Below are 17,751 nucleotides of genomic sequence, written 5' to 3' on the forward strand. Positions count from 1 at the left end.
AAGAGGAATAATTACACTGCCCTGCCTAGGTTAAATATATATGTATATATGTATATATATAAACATAAATGTTGCTGTTTCACTGAGAGGCTCTGCCAGGGCCATGCCTTAGATCGGGGTTACAGCTGGCCCGGCTACATACAAGCATCTGAAAATCATCATCAACTCGTGTCCAGTGGAAGCCTGCTGAGTCGTGGCAGCTGGCTGCTAAATAGGACTTTTCTGGCAAGAAAAGTTTGGGACTGAGCCAGAGGCACGCACTGAACTGGACACAGCAGAGGTTCTCCCCTCGTGGCCTCCCCGTGCTGGGGCCGGCCGGCTGGGGCCTGCCACGGAGAGGAGGAGGAGGAGGAGGAACTGGGCAATGCGCTGCAAGGAGAAGCCGTGCAGCGGGAGCAGGCGTCTCACCGCAGAGGCAGGGGCAGGAGCTGCGTCTTGCAGGCAGCGTTCAGCTGCTGAAGCAAGGAAGGCAAACGCCCTCCCCTGCTGTCCCCGTCCCGGTCACTGCCCACAGCAGTGAGGCACAGCCAGCTCTGAAGCTGCACTTCTGTGTCTTCAAGTCTGCAATCCTGATGGCAACCCCTGGCAGTCTCTGCCCAGTGGTACACGTGTTCTGCTTGGTGCACATGGGGGAAGGACCACAGCTATGCAGCAGTAGCAGATCCTAGTTGTGTAAGACATGGCTTGCACTGAAATCCTTGCAATGCACAAGCTGCCCTGCAGAATTAGCTGCTTAGATTCGTATTTCCCCAAAACCCAGCTAAAAGGACCCAGAAAGATGTTCAAGGATGGGGCTATGCTATGTGCTGTGCTCAGTCTAGGGGGACCAGAGGCCCCAGTCCCTGCCTACGGGCTGCTCTGAGTGGTCCCCCCAGAAGGCTTGGTTTCTCTGCTCGGTCTCTGTGCTCCTGGTGCTGCCTGATTTCATCCCAGAGGGACCCAGCCCATGCGTGCCGGGCCTGCCCCGCCAGGTGGGCTGCAGCACGGCGAGCGCGGGCACCGGGAGCACAGTCCTGCTGGGAGCCACAACCCAAATGCCGGCGCTCCCTTCTGCTTCTGTAGGAGCAGAGCCTACGGGACCGGGGCAGAGCCTGAACGCGCTGCAAGAAGGCTCCCCGGGCCACCTTCACAGCTCCCTGCCCCACTGCCCCTCTGTCATCAGGCAGCCAGGGGAGTTTTACCAAGAACTCAAAGCAAAAGGCTCCGGGTTTCGGTAAGGAAGACAGGGAGGAACCAAGCAAGGTACATCACCGCGTTAGTGTGCGCACAGGCGTGTACACGCCGGCTGATTTATTGACTCTGCTCACTTATTTCCAAATAGCTGGCAGCACAGGGTTAGGTTTTCTGTGCTTATCAGGACGAGAGATGAGAAAAAAAGATAAAAAAATGTACTTGGGATTTCCTGTTCCCAATCCTCATTTATCACTACTGTGACAGCGGGGCTAAAAATACATGGTTAAAGAAGAGGAGCTGAAGGCGCGGACGGAAGCTGCTCACAAACGCAAGCTCAGCCATCAACACGAAGCCACTGGTGGCTATGCAAGTCCCAGCATCTTCGAATCTGCTGCAAACCCCTTCACCCTTCACCCACCAGTGGCGGTGAGCAGGCGTGTGATTTTTTGTAGTTTTTGTAATCGTTTTCCGAAGCATTTAGCTGGGACCTCTCCTGGCACCCTAAGGAAGACAAATGTGACCTGCTGGTTTAGCATCGGTGCGGGTTTGGGGTCTTCGAGCCCTCAAAACACGGAGATGTTGGGCAGGAAAGCACATGGTTAAAGAAGGAGCAGCAGTCAAAAGGAGGAAGAAAACAGAAGGGATGAAAAGTGGGGGCAAGTTTCGATGCCTTTTTGGAAAATCACCAAGCTGGAACAGCACGGTTTGAAGGGAAGTGCTGACAGGAGCTCCTGTCCTGAGCACCTTTTCTTCTCCGGGGTCATTCAAATGTGTGGGGAGAGTGTAAAAGAGAAAGGAATGGAAAAGTGAGGAAAAGACCCTATAGGATTAGGATGACATTTTAAGCAGGGAAAGTGAGAAAAGGAGCAGAGGACATTTCCTGTCAAGCAATGCATGGGGAAAACAAAACAACCTGAAGGGGGAAAATGCCAAGAAGGAGCAGAAGAGATGGGGATGCTGACAGAGAAGGACACCACAGAAAACACACTGGTAAAAAGTTTAAAGGGCAAGGTGTGTATCAAGACAAGATACTCCAGTATTGTGGCAAGGCCCTGGAGCCTTAACCTCTTTGAAACCTTCTTCCAACAGGCAGCACAGAGGCAGGAAAGCAGCACCCGCAAGTTACATTGTCCACAATCAGCTACTGTCAGAGTATGGGGAAAAAAATCTGGATAAATATTTCAAGAACTGGGAAAAACCTCCTCACTGCAGCCCTTTCTCTTTGGTGTGTGCCCAGGTCCTTCTCTGGCCCATGAGGATGGAGAAGGGAGGAAAAGAGGGAGCTGAAGTCTGTTGCCTGGGCATCAGGATGCGCCCAGCGACTTTTCATTTCCCTGTGCTCAGGTGCATCTCAGCTTGGAGCTCGTGCCTTTGGTGGGGATTGCATTTCCCCAGGACACATCACCCTGCACGTCCACAGCAAACTGTTTTTTTGTTTTGTTTTGTTTTGTTTTGTTTTGTTTTGTTTTGTTTCTCCCTAGTGCTGTCTTTCTGGAATGGCTCACAGCCCTTCGGGGAAGCACACATGAGCACAGCAAGCTGTAATGACCCTTGTTTTTCTGAGATTACCGATTTGTTGTGCAAGATTTTCTAAACGAGGGAGAGAAACAGCGCATTAAATGGAAATTATTTTCTCTGAAATGGAAAGTATTTTCTCTAAAAACCACCGATGGGTGTAAAAAATCCACTTAAAACATATAACCAAATGTTATTTAATATCTTAAAAAGTAACACAATCCAAAATGGATATTTCACACAACACTACATAAACAACATGAACACAATATCACCATATGGAGGGACTTTCAAATATAGACTTACAAAAATCCCTGTCCTTTTTTTTTTTTCCTTTAAATTATTATACTAAGCATGACAAGTAATCATCATTTACAATATGGTACACTGACACAATAAAAACCATGTTACAAATGTGCTGTTATAAATCAGTAACGTTAGGGAAGACATTTCATGAACCGTAATTATTTCATATGAAATACTATACAATATAAACAGAACATCCATCTTGGATGACCTTTACAGCAACCAGAGACCAAGTAATTTTTTAATTTTTTTTTTTTTTCAGTGCAAACACATTTATACAAGGCAGTCTTGGCTGCAAAACTCCCTTCTAACATACAGTAAGTCCCACTTGCATTTAGTAACTCATTTAGACCTAATGCAACAGCCACATTCAGTCACTCACAGAAGATTACCTGCAGAATTATGATCCCTTTCAACTGAATGCCTCCTCCACGTGTAGAAGTAACATCTGTGCCAATCGCCCCGCGGGCCCTTTCACACTTACGGGTGGGCGTCCTTCGGGTGGCTCTAACCACTGCAGGACATGACACAAGGGCATCGTGCTGCGCTAAAGGCTGCCCTGGGAGGTGCTGGGCAGGGGGCTGCCAGCTGCATTTCGCCAGGGGTTCACCCCCAGGCTGCATTTCCAGGTCCAGGTGTGTGCGTGTGGCCTTCTGCGCCTCGGCTGCATTTAGTGTCTCGGGGTTGGGGGAGGAAGGCGGAAATCCTCAGCTCAGAACTGAGCTTCAATGGAGCTAGCGACCAATTCCGCTCTCTGTTAGGTGCGTGGGAGGCCGGGGGAGTTAACACCAGATTTACACCCGCGTGGTTGAGACCAGCGTCTGGAGCGCTGCTACAAGAGGAGCGTGAGTCCCGTTTTCTTCTAGCACCAGCTCGGCTTTACTTGGGTCCGCTGCGTGCCACAGGGCACGCTGATGCAGGATCGATGCGCTTTACTTACGTCGGGGGGAACATTTTAGATATATACTTTGCTTTCTTTTAAAGAATTATGTAAAAAATAGAACATTTCTCTCTAATACTGTACAGCTTTCTTCAGAAGAGCAAAGAGAATTAATTGTAAACTGGGGGGGTGACTGACACCAGATTAGGAGGGCTATTTGCTTTCTCAGCTCAACAATTTGAAGAATCACGTTTGGGAAAAGCTCTGTGAAATGTATTTGAAAAACAAATTTTTAATTAAAATAACTGTTTCTAAAACCACCGCCGGCAGTACTCGTAAGACTGAAAGCTGGTTTTGGCACTGCTAACCTAAGAGTCTCTGCAGGACTGCAAAGTAGTTTCCCTCTTACTTAAACTGAATGCACGAAAAGATGAGCTCCGGAGTACAAACACTGAACACTTTGGTCAACTATTACGCTTACTCGAGTGACTTTTGAAGAGAAAGAAAGAAACTGGTTAATAATTTCATCCACAGACTCTCAGCCTTGTTTTCTTCAGTGTGCCCCGACAGAGAACAGGGACGGTGAGGTCTGCCTGCCTCTGTGCTGGGAGGCTCAGCTGGTACCATGCGAAGTGCTCCACGGCCCTCGGGCAAAAGGCATGGCTTAAGTGCAAAGTATGGACCCATGTTTGTGATGGCCTCCATCTCTTTTATAAAAATGACAACCGCTGGCAATCACTCGGGCCATGGTTTTAATTAAAGTATTTGTTTCCCAATACATCTTACTTTTTAAAGTTGAGCGAACGTTGTTGCTTGTTTTACGGACATTTCACAATGGCGCACGGAGTCGAGCGGATAATGATTTCTTATGGTCTGTAACTGAAATACTTAAAACCAGCTAAATTAGCTCAGCTGATGATTGTATATTAACTTGCATCAGGATAATGGTACCAGGTTTGCTGAAAGAGGTGTTCATAAATCGGGGTTTGTATATAAATGTGATCTGCTTAGGTTCAACTGCCACTTTCTTCCTTTGGTTTCTGGAAAATCTTTCTTTTCTTCCTCTTGAAAGGTGGCTTGTTGCAACTGGCTACTTTTCAAAAGCCAGCCTCATTTTTCTTGGAAACTCGCCCACGTTCTTTGAACAATAGGCACATAACTCGAGTAGGGACCCAATACTGCTCCCAGAGAAGTCAATTAAAAGCTGCTGGCAATTTCTATAGGAGCAAGTGTTTCTAATGCACACGCTCTAGAAAACAGAGTGTGTATCGTTGAAGAAAGAGCTGCTCTAACACCCTTGCCAGTTTGGAGAAACCATGACCTGATATGTTGGCAAAAACGGAGGCAGAACAGGGCCCAGCATGTTTGAAGGCTGCCAAGAAAATACCCAGAGTGTCTTCTGTCAAACCCCAAACTGTCAATCATATTTCACAGACTGTAGATGTTCCTAATTTGCTAAATTACAAATACATTTTCAAGTTCTACCAGGCAGAAATTGTAGCAGTAACTGGGGAGAGGATGGAAGGTTTGAGCCTCCCTTTCACTTTTATCCCAATTATGCAGCCTTGTCAAAGTCTTAAGTGACTCATCTGAAAGACAGATTTTTAATATTGTAAAAGGAAATTGTGGCAATGGAAACATGATGACTTCATACGCAAGCATTGACACACAAGAGAACGCCATGAGCTAATGCTTCAAAGTTTTTAACCTTGCTTTGTACAATACACTTTTTATGTTGCTGCATTTCATCAAATTCATGGAGGTAGTTATATGTGTAAAAAAAATTACCATAAAAGTAACATGTTGTATTATAATAATACATATTAAGTGTGCAAAATGCCGACAGATTTGTGTTGACCCTTTACAGTTGAACACAACACAGATTCAACCTAATCTAACTCTGTAAACCTTTAAATTGATACATTAGAAGAAGAATGACAGATAAGCAACCATGTAATACAAGGCTATGATTTCATCAAAGGATTAGGGTGACATAAAGCACTCAAGCTCCACTCTCGTGGTTTTGTTACCAGAACCTCAAGATGGAACTTCCTTATATTCCATTGTTGATTTTAAAAGAAAAAAAAAAAAAAAGAATTCAAGATTAGAACGTTTCTATTTGAAACTTCTGTTTACATTCCATATTCCAAGAGTCACATTAATATTGGTACAATGCCATGTCAACATTAATATGACATTTATGTTGTCTGCTGGTCTCTGGGAACTTTAGGAAATTACATACTAAACAGTTTGTAGGTATGTATTGTCATATTTTGTTGGAATTATGTCTTCTGTACAACCAGCTGTCTGCATAAGTTCTGATTAGCTTATGACAAACAAACATTTCTCCAAAAGGTGAAATTTGTTTTTGCTGTTCACATTTTAATACTGCCATTAGTACTTCAGATCATCAGCTATATATATATATATTTTAAGTTTTGACATTTTTATTTACTGAATCGATACATAATACTGATGTCAGAGCTGTCTCAGAAAACAAAATCACAGTCAGCCACTGCATAGTATATGACAATTCCCCACAAAAACTCTGACTCTACAGTTCGCATGGAATAAGTACGGCTGGAGTTACATACTGAGTAATAAGATGCGTCATGCAAAGCATTATATGGTAATTAGAGCACATCTTGGAAGGTATGATAAGGCAGAAGGCTAAAGGCCAAGTGACTTTGATAACCAACCAAAAGCACAATAATTTCCTTTATGTGAACTGAAAGGTCTTATTGCTCCCATGAAATGGAATTTATACATTGAAACCAAGGAAAACAGACCTGTGCATTTACTGGGTACTGTAGATGTCCTTGACAGAATTAGAAATTGATTGTGTCCAGAGTTAGAATGCCATTTTTATAAGTAAATGAACTTTATCCAACTGCGTAACATAAGGCTGAACCTTCAGTGAAGACTTCTGATGACAATATAGAACATGAGTGAAGCTCAAATGACGCTGTGTACAGAGTAATACATGAACCTGATGAAAACACTGGTTTTAAATATGTACAGTTGGGTTTAACACCTGTGTACTACAAGAGCTAGACAGTGTAAATGTCCCTTTTCTATTCAACAGTTTGGACTATTGAATATTTTAATATCTTTGTTATTCTTCCACCAATTTGTCTGTTCTGATAAAAAATAAAGAATTAATTTTGAAGTCAGTTTGTTGCACTACCAGGTTGCATGAGTAACAGAGTAGAATGTGACCCTATACCTAAAAATTACTCTTTAAGTTCAACTATCCTTAGAAGTCACTCTGCAGTAATTAGGATAGTATTAATTACTTTGGAGCAACAGTTTAGGGGAGAGCAATTAGGATATACCATACCTACAGAATTCAGATTTCTACTGCCAACCAAACAGACACATTTAATTTCTAGAAACTAGACGTGTCCATAAAATGCTAAATTGCAAATAACATCCACTGAATAAAAAGGCCAGAAGTTTATAATTCTCTAAATTTTGTTCTCTGATAATCACTACAATGTATGCTATTTTTAATAGCCTAATTTAGGCACTCTATTTAATAAGCTACATAAAATAGATTTATGTCCTTCCACTAGAAAGAAATCAATTCTTCAGGCCATACTTGTCATTTATATCACAAAGAATATTTTTGTTCAAAGAAATTAGTTATTCTGATTCCTATATTGATGGTGAGTTGCAATACCAGAAGTGACACAAGGATTAGATTATCTTTCTTAAATACTTGATTTATTCCCTATATCTTGTGTCACTCCACGTTGCGGCTCCATGACAGTTATAACTTTCCCTTCCCTCCCCATTCCCCCCTCTACCTCCTCATTTCTGACTCTGGAAGGTCAAGTAGCAAGTTTCAGTACATAAACATCTCTCATACTTTTGAAACACGAAAGGGGAAGCTGTCTCCCTACCACCCTCCATACTCTAAAAGAAAGACCTCTTTTTACTCACTTAAACAGGTATTTTGCAAAATTGTGTCCCAAAAACACAGTGAAAATGACTGACTGGTACTAATAATTCACAGATAGAGCTGAGGTCACCACTTGTCACGTTTGGCATCATTTTTCCTCATGGTGATCCTGGCTGGTTACTTTCAGCAGTGGCTCAATTTTTGAAGTAGAACAACTCTGCAGCAGAGTTTAGCTTCTGACCGGGGGCATCACACATCTGTGGCATTTTTTTTTTTTAAATGAAGTTGGCAACTGCATGGACATTGAAAATGCAGATTACACTTACAGTGTCTAGACTTTCATATATGTGCTCAGTTACAATTAAGTGAAGCAAAAAGTGTACATATTATCCCTACTGCTATTCTGTTGCTACAGAGCCGCAAATGTGAAAAGCAATACCTTGAAATAAAGATTTCTTTGTTGCCCCTAGTCTACATAGCAGCACAGTTTAAGTAAACACTAAAACTGTGGTTGAGATGCTTTTTTTTTTTTTCCCCAAAGATGTAAACATCAGTCCCAGTGTCGTAAACTTTACTGTATAGGATGAGACAAATTCTGAGGCAGGATGACTATCAGACACTAGTGACAGAAGCTTGCAGGCAGTTAGCTGGTTTCTGCAGTTTCTCAGCTTCGCTTGTCGGCGGGTCTGCGGTGGCTCGGAAGTTGAAGGTTGGGCCTGCACCACCGTGTGCAGGACTCAGAGCGGGGTTCTGACGTCTGTTGCTTTCAACAATACTCGAAGTGTTGGATGCCAGGCTCTCACGAGTACTAGAATGGAAAAGAAATATATATACACACTCGTATATGACATGCCTATATATCTATGGACCAGACAGGAAAGGAGAATAGAGTGTTTTATAATAGGCTTCCTGTGTTTGTATGTAACGTCACATCAATAAACCATCCCATTTTGACGGTTCACATATGTTCCTCCAAAACGGGTTCCAGAAGTACTCAGCAGCCTCCATACTGCAACGCAGGTACAGCACTGAGCAGGGCTGAAGCTGTCACGCAGGGTCTGTAAACTGAACCGGTATCAAGCATCTGGATTTTACACTCAAGGAAATAAAACAGCTTCCATTATGCACGTGGGGCATATTAATTTTATTTCCCGGATGGTGAATTTTTGCACAAAGTAACTTCATCAAATCAACACTGTGACTGGGCAGAGCTAGGAGAATACTCGTGTAGCACAGCCTCCTCTGCTGTCCCCTCTTCCCTCTCTGTCTTTAACACAGATTATTTGTAAGCTAAAACACTACTCTACATTAAACCCATCATGCTTCTGAACACCGCACTTCAATTCTGCTTCACAGCTGAGACTATTGCAACTTACAAGACAGTGAGAGATCTTAACTGCCTGGTCTGCGACCATTCTCTAAACAAGAATGGGTGCTGTTATTTCATTTATATAACAGACCAAGTTCCTTTTGTTCTAACATACTGCTTGTCCATGGGAGTGACAGCATACTTAGCGCTTTTAAAGAGTAAGCCTTTTCATAACACATCTAGCTATGAATGCAGAGGAGCCTTTATTTTATCCTACAGCTTTTAAAAAACTCAGCCAAGATACACTAAAGGTAGTTTTTACCAATACTACTCTTTTTTGCTCTCTTACCACTCTTTATCTCTAAATAATGTTTTTCCATGCAGAGAGAGATTTGGTTTTCAGGTAGTCCATGGATCTTGGTTATGTATCCTTCACCCATACCCCTACTTCTTTGTAAAATGACATCACAACTTGCTATGGAGGTGTTTGTAGAGTACATTTAGAGGACTGAATGGGTGTTACATGAGCACCAAAAGCAGAGATACTAATGACAGAGTTTCACGGTCTGTTTAAAATCAACCTATATTTACCTGCTACTGAAAGGAGTAGCTCCCACCTACCTTGTGTGGTCCTGACCCTGCAACATGTTCCTCTCCCAGTTAAATACTAGTCCTGAGAAAAAAGATGAGGGCTAGTAACAGGGGAAGAGTAGAAACACACAGTCTGGAATGTGGCAGGGAGGAACGTGTTGATGCATGGCACAGGGGAAGAAAGAAATGCCTTGTGTAGATGTAGTAATAAATGTAGCTGAGAACCATCCTAAACTGACTGAATCTGGAAAAATCAATGATGCTTTTAGAAAAGCTCTCGTAGATATTTTTAATTTGATCAGATTTGGTACTGATCACCTCCTGCCAATCACCTGATCATAAGTACATCCAAACAGCGATGACGGGCGACGCTCACACTAAGCAACCTCTGTGAGCTGCAGTGATGTAGGGTGTGCTTCTGTTGCCCATTTTTCGATCCCTCTCCCCCTGCTTATTAATGAAAACAGATGCAATCTTTGTTTTTCAGAGATCAGCCAGTACTGTATCGTTCTTTACGGGACCACCAATTCCAGATTTTCAAACCAATTTCAATTCCAATGTTGCAAACTGACCATTGTTAACCTCTATAGATGATGACTACAGTGAGAGTTTAGCATGCTGAGCAATGCCAAAATTAGCTCTTAGGTGAAAAGAACAGCCGTATTACATGAACTTTAAAAATAAAGGATAAAAATAATATTAAAAGCTAGCGGATACTCTATACCACTTGTATAAATGTGCTGAACAAGATACAGTGAAGCTGTTTTCCCAATGGCAACGTATTCATGAATTTCTCATACAAAATACTTTTGAAGTCAAATGACCACTGCAAATCTTGTTAGCTACATCCTGTGTTGGTGGTTGTTTTTTTTTTTTTAAATGCCCCTTTTTTTCCTGCAATTTGTCACACTTTGAAAATATCCGTTTTCTTTCACAGTGTAGAATTGGTAATTTTGATTCCCCAAGCCACGCTGCACACTGCAGTTTAAATGAAAGATGAAAAGATACCACCACACCCCAGGAAGTCCAGTTACACATTAGTGGAAGCTAGGAGAGTACACTTGAGAAATATCCCTAGAAGCGTGTCCTATTTTGATCCTCTTCCCGAGGTACCTGCTAATGGACACTGTCAGATCTAGGGGAATCTCACCAGATGGATGCTGGATGGTGTTTTTTTATTTCCTGGAAAAGGGCTATGGAGTACATTTTTTATAAGGTAGGAAAGTAATAACAGCATGGTAATTATAGCCAAAGGGTTGAATTTACCCTCAGCTCCACTTATTTTTATAGTTATATCAAGGAGTGACCAAAAGCGAGCAAAAGTATCCAATTTAATCATCTTGATGCAAAACTCATGACTTGGACATATAAAAGCCTTTGAAATATCCAGAATATATGCTGGCCTTATGAAACAAACACACAGAAAAAAACCTACAGAATGCTGCATTTTTGTATAAATAAAAAAGCTTACTTGCAAAAAAAATTGTTAATAAATAAACAGTAAAATGAAAAGGGATGCGTAGGGCATAATCATTATTAAAAGCTGCTTATCTGTTTCCCTTTTAATCTTAACAGAGTGGTATAGCAGTACTAAATCCAGTATGCTCACAACATTCTGTTCTCTTGCTAGCTAAGTTTAAGCTGAACATCAACAGCAATTTTAGCTTTTGTGTAACCAGTTAGGGAAGGAAATATCTGACTTTGCATTAACCAGAAATGCAAGCTTATATTCAGTTTGCATGCAGCAGGCAAGACAGCAATCTAAGAACTGATTTTTATCCAGTCAACACCCTGTCCTGTAGATGAAATGCATGCTGCAGAGTGAGGCAGGCTGGGCAAGCAGCAACAAACATCATATACTCCCCTGCAAAAACTGACTGCAAGTATAGCACTGCAGCTTAAAGAAATTACATTTTTTTAAAAAACAGTGCACACAGCCTCATACAGCACTTGCGTGTGAAAAAGATGCCGAGCATCTGCAGAACTGTAACAGGAGCAAATCCAAACCCTTCTTGTATTTAAGTTAGATTCAGTGTAAGTGCAATGACTTGCTCAAATTATTTTTCAAAATTTTTACTCGGAAGAATCATACATGTGTTAAAAGCCTGCTCTGGTAGTTTGCTGTTCCCTGCATGCTGCAGCAGGCCCAGTAATTCCTGCCTTGTCATTAACATCAAGCAGGAGTAACCATCAAATCCAAAGGAATTTATTCCAGAGTGACAGGACTAACTGAAAAGGAAATTTAGTCTTGTGTCTAGGAGCAGGAAACCCTTCACATGCCTTTCTGAGAGCCTTTGCTATAGATTTAAAAGAATATATAATTTTGAGGAATAAGAACACTTTTTATAGTGAAAAAAAACCACACCACAACACCAAACAACATTTTCTTTCACCTAATACAAATCCAGTCTTGGAGGTTTTATTTTTAAACACAGCCAATAAATAATTTAAGCCTAAGCAAGACATTATAAGAGAACAACCATCGTAAATTATTTCTGTGGGTTTAGAGTCATTGTTCTGAACTCTGATGGGTTGCTATCCAGGGCAAACAAAACCAGGCAAGCTCCACTCCAGCAGGGACCTAGGGCTGCCAAAGGCCAGAGGGAGAAGGAAGAAGGCTCAGACGAAGGATTCTTAACCTGGAAATGAGCTGGTGAAATCTTCAGGGTAGGAAACACACCAGCAACTCTCTCCTCCCTATGTCTGTGAGACTCCTAGTGCACTGAGACTTCTGTGATGTCTGAGATCCCTGCAATGGGAATGGCTAACCACTGCCACCACACACAAACGTCTGGACTCCTTTCCCAAGTGCCCTAGGCAAGACACCTCTCTCTCTGCTCATGCAGAGCTGGGTCACCTCTGAAGTTCAAATATCCTGAGCACTTTCAGCTGTGGAGGGGGAACAGCTGTTCCAGTCTCAGCAGTTTGGAATGGTGACAGATAGATAAATACACTTCCAAAATGTTTTAAGAAAACAAAGAAAAAATCACAACCCCCCCCCCAATTTTTCTTTTCTCTGAGCCAAGGATAATGGCACCTAGTTATGTCTACTCTTCCAATTAGTCTTGATGGGGAAGGGGAGGGGGGAGTATGCAGGAGCTCACCCCTTCTACTCTAAATGCAAACACAAGCTTAAAACAGAATAAAGGATACAGGGAGTTTTTTCAGCAAAAGGAAAATTATCTAATACAGTCAATGCCGCTAATGGCCTCTGGTTACTTACAGTATGGGGGAAGACCCACATCTCTGAATTGTGGATTCAGGGCTGCAGAAAACACGGTCTGAAAGCCTAAATGTGCTTAATACGGCCCTATGTTCTGTCACCAACACAACACACACAGGTAACTAAAACTTCCTAGCCGGTAAAGCTGCAATGAAGGAGACAGTCCTACCGTGGGGAGTTGAACCCGCTGTCCACAGTAATGCTGCTGCTGTCCATGCTGTCCAGGCGGGCCGAGTGGGTGGCTCGCTGGTTGTTGCTGCTTTCCGTTTCCTTCGGGGCAAGCAGAGTGAGATTCTTCTCAAACTTCCGCTGCAGGTCCCGCTCCTTTTCTCGCTCTAGGAGCCACTGCATGGTGCCCACGTCATCCCTGTTCTTCTCTTCCTCAGCGTTTTTGTTGGTCCCCTCCTCCGAGTCGTCGTCGTCGGATACGTTGTAGTAGTCGAAGGAGGCCTCCTGGTTCCCAGTCGTCTCCTGCTGCCTCTGTGACCCGGGCATGGCCTGCGTGACCGAGCTGACTATCGCTTGCTCCAGCTTCTCGCATCGGACCGGCAACGTGTCAGAGGGGGTCTTCTGGTGGGGCTTGAGCAGGGGTGTGCTAGACTTATGGTAACTATTCACAGAAAGAGTGTTGTGCAGAGGTTTAAAGAGGGTATCCTTGCTAAATATTTCTTTCCTTTTATCCAGGCTGCTTGACTCAGCGCTGTGGTGTTGGACCAGCCGCCCGTTCGCAATCACCTCTGGAGTCTGGCCAGCTACTGCTGAGCCACTGCTCGGGCCCTTCGGGGACTCCTCTTTGTGCACCCCGGGCTCCCTGACAACATGCTGAGACTGTCTTTCTGAGGGAGCCATTTTTTTGAGCCCATCTGTCCCTGTCAGCGTGTCATGATCCTCCTTATTCTTTCCCAGCGGTGACGGAGCGGTAAGCACGGTCTCGCTGGACGTGTTGCACTGGAAATAGTCATCGACTGCAGATTTTGTTGTGCAGGAGTTGAGCTCGCTGTACGACGGCAAGTTCTCCGTAGGCTTGTTTTGTTCCAGCAGGCTACACGAACTGGGGGTTTCTACACTGCCACTGGCTATTTCAGGGATGCAAGTCTCTTTGTAGCCTGCGGCTGAAATCAGAGCCCTTTGATGACTGAGTGACTGAGACGGCCGTAAGGTACTATCTTCAATGTAAGTTTGGCTAGTCGTTTGGTCATCTGGGCTACAGCCTTCGCCTATGTCTTCAGGTGTGCCTAAAGTAGCCGAGCCCAGAGGTCCTTTGGAGTTATCCATGGATCTAGACCTTTCTTTAGCCTTACTGGACCGCTCGTTCCTTGATCGTCTATCCTGCGTATGGCTGTGGCTCCGGTGGACCTTGGAGTGGGAGCTTCCCCTGGAAGGTTCAGGAAAAGGCATTTCAGTTCTTCTTTTGGCCAGCTCCCCAGACACGTCCCACTCTGGTGTCATGGGAAAGTGAGATTCAATCATGTTAGGATTGCTGTGCATTATAAAATTATCTCCCTTGTGTTCTATTATAAAACAGCCTTCCCGTGGGGATCGAGTCAAGGGATCGTAGAAGTCATACTCCCTTTCGACAGGGATATCCAAATGAGAGCCATCTGATGGATCTCCTTTGGACACCCGAGTCTTGCTGTGTGACCTTGACTTCCCATGAGACTTTCTGTGATTCCTACTTTTTTTACTTCGTCCACTGTGGTGAGCTGAAGATCCTGCTTTGCTTCGTTGAGCCTTTTCTTCTTCAAGTTTCTTCATTAGTGCAGTGTGCCTCATGACATTTTCCACAGTCAAGTCTGGGTTAATGCGCCTGATAATCTCCATTTCTACTTCTCTAGGTATAGTGGTAGGGGTGTCCTCGTCCCTTAGCGGCCACTCCTCTGGAGGAAACTGGGCAGAGAAATTTGCCAACTGTTTTGTCTTGTCCTTCTTAAAACTTAATCGGAATAATTTGAGTCCAAATTTCTTAGACTGCTTTTCTACATCCTTGGGCTTTGTGAGCGTCTCTGCTTTATAAGAAAAATTGACAGTACTTTTACTTTTCTCAGTAGGTGGGACCTGACATAACGAAGGAGGACAGTATGAGTCTTTACAGTCTTTTGCTGATTTCCTCTGTAGGGTAGATGCATGCATGCTGTGCATGTCCTCTCTGCAACAATGGCAGGAGTCGCAGTGGTTTTTGGGTAGTGTTCGATCCCTGACGCATCCCGAGGTGGAGGGAGTTATAGTTCCTTGTTGCGGAGAGGTACATTGAGACCTGTCAGGTATCCTCTCGTCCAAATGGTACCATTTACTGTTAGTTCTTATGAGAGATGGTGTTATAAAGTAAGTCTGCGGGGTTACAATGAAATAACCATCCGGAGTTGGGTATATTTTCCTCTCCCGTACAAGCATATTCAAGGTATGTCGAAGGATTTCTGGACTGGGTGTTGGAACTCCTAGAAATGACAGCAAACAACAATCAGGGAGTGCGTAAACCCTGGAGGACCTCTCTGGCTCCCCCCCTCCCCTGCAAAAACCTGTTTTTCTGATGTGTAGGCTGGAATATGCTGAACAAACAACTCCAGTGAAGTACTTTGCTAGGCATTCTCTTGTCTGTTTGTTTTTCCACTTATCTCCTACACTTTAGATGTATGAATTATTAAGTAGAAAGGAGGCCATTAATGGAATGTTTGGGAAAAAAAAAAAGGGAGAACAACTAGTCACTTCCATTGCACAGGTGACCCTAAGCTACAAGATGAAATCACTGGAAAGCAAAGGGTATCGGGGGAACACTTTTTTTCTTCTTCCAACCAAACACCTATATCCCAGTTCACCAGAAGTATTTAGAACAATGTACAGTCATGTATAAAACAGTGGTTATTTGCTTACTTGGATAACTAAGTTGTTTCTCTATGGAAGAATACTACAAAGGAAAAAAAAAAAAAAGCATCCCCCAAATTTAAAACGTCTCAACTACAACAGCGGCTCCAAAAGGTACGCCTTGACTGATACAGTTCAACTTGCCCACACAAACTTTTCTACTGTGTTGCAACTTACAGATCTAGCTCCTAACACGCTGCTTCTGAGAGTTCACTGCCTTTCATGTGAGACGTGAGGGGTGCTTACCTAAGTGAAAATATCACATACCACGAGAGGGACAGGCTGTCAACCTTGCACCAGTGTCACACTAGACACATGGTAGACCTGGCGCTGTGAACCTGCTCCTTGGCACTGCCAGTACTCCTGCTGGGTTCAGTGGTGCAGGAGCAAGTCTTTAATACTTTATTAGATAAAATACCAAGTTAGCATGCTGTGCACAGGAATAAGCTCCATCTAGAGCTAAGGGAACAAGAGGTTTAGTTCACAAGCTAGTTTTAAAAAATCTGTTTGTGTTGAATTAAAAATAAAAATCTTGGAATTTTTTCAGTGGAAAAAGTTATCTTCAAGCAATACATCTGCTGAACTAAAAACTGCTTAAGTTTATTTCTGGGTACTAACCCGGTTTACGTTTTTAGAATTGAAGAAATTGTTTTAACCAGTTAGTATTATTTACTCTAGGTTTTAGCTTTCTTTTCATCAAAACTAATTTAGAAAACAAGTAGCAGAAACAGAGAGTAAGTTAAGCTGCAAGGCACCTCCTGAAGCCATGTGGTCAGCCCACCTACTCGAGACCAGGCCAACTTAGGTCACGTTGTTCAAGGCCTCGTCAAGTCAAATTCTGCATACCTGAAAGGACTGGAATTCCATGAAATCATGCATGCATTTCACCACAGTATCTGCTTTTCACAAAAACACTTCATGGAAAAATCCCAACCAGCTGTACCTGTCACAGACACAGTTACCTTCTGCGGCACACAGTGCATGGTCACCAGCTCTTCACCTGCGTGTCAAAGGCTGGAGTCTGCAAGCTCACTGAGCTCCTTGTGTGAGCAAACACGAGGATGACAGCAAGGGCTCTGGCACTGCCTCCAACATCCCACCGAACGGGCAGCGTGCTGTTGATGGCACCCATAATGGGCTCCAAACTTCAGTTCCCAGTACCACAGCATAAATGAAAGGCAAGGCAATGAAAAGTTCACTATCTCAGAGCATGCTCCACGTGACAACGAAACCAAGAATATCCAGCTTCTTTACTGGCTAATCTGGGATGCTGAAATTAGATCAAATAAATAAACAGGCCTGGAAGAAGGCTCTGCATTTTACCAATACTTTTCAAAATGCAAATGGATGCCACAAAGCTCACATACACTATCGTTGAAATATGCTACCAAATAAAGAAGCTCACACAATATTTTTTCCAAAGGAAGTGGGATGGGAAAGCTTTTGTACTTTGTATTTCAGAATGTCTCTGTTGAACAGCTTGGCTTTTTAAATGAACTGGAGAACTCACTCAAAAACAGTTTCTTGCTGCAAGGGTAACTCAGCACAGGCATGTTCTTGAGGACTAGATGACAGCCTGTAGTAAAACACTGGGTGACTCAAACGAGTCCAGCCTTTGTGAACAAAGCAAGTCTCACAGTGCTGAACAAACTACAGGTGACCAGTAGCACAGCTTACAGCAGCTCTAACGTCCTGTAAGCCTCAGAAGCCTTGCTGCCGTGCACCCTCACACTTGATTTCATGATACCAAACACGGTGACAAGATCTCCCATTCACCATGTCAAGCACATTGGAAAGTAAAGCACAGTAAGTAAAATAAAGGTTCAATTTCTTGGCTGCTTCTGCCAAAGAAACAGATGCAAACTACCTGGGAAATAAGGAGTGGTGGAAAGTGAAGAGAATTAACAAGGAACAGACATACACGGTTTTCCATGAAGAAAAGCATAGGCCCCATGCCCTTTATTTTAACATGCCCTTGTACATCTGCGGAG

General features: G+C 43.3%; 1 protein-coding gene across 12 annotated transcripts in view; it reads right to left on the reverse strand.

The window, feature by feature from the left end:
• Window positions 1-4,572: 4,572 nt before the first annotated feature.
• Window positions 4,573-17,751, reverse strand: part of STOX2 (storkhead box 2) — a 147,415-nt gene continuing 134,236 nt past the window's right edge. For 11 of the 12 annotated variants that reach the window (XM_083835100.1, XM_083835102.1, XM_083835105.1 and 8 more), the window contains 2 exons: window positions 13,071-15,336; window positions 4,573-8,586 (listed from right to left, as the gene is read on the reverse strand). In XM_083835100.1, coding sequence (XP_083691226.1) covers window positions 8,391-8,586; window positions 13,071-15,336 — 2,462 coding nt within the window. In that variant the 3' untranslated portion in view covers window positions 4,573-8,390. The other variant, XM_083835104.1, reaches the window with a different exon arrangement.

This window comes from Anser anser, assembly GCF_964211835.1.
Source record: "Anser anser genome assembly, chromosome: 4".
Taxonomy (NCBI): Eukaryota; Metazoa; Chordata; class Aves; order Anseriformes; family Anatidae; genus Anser; species Anser anser.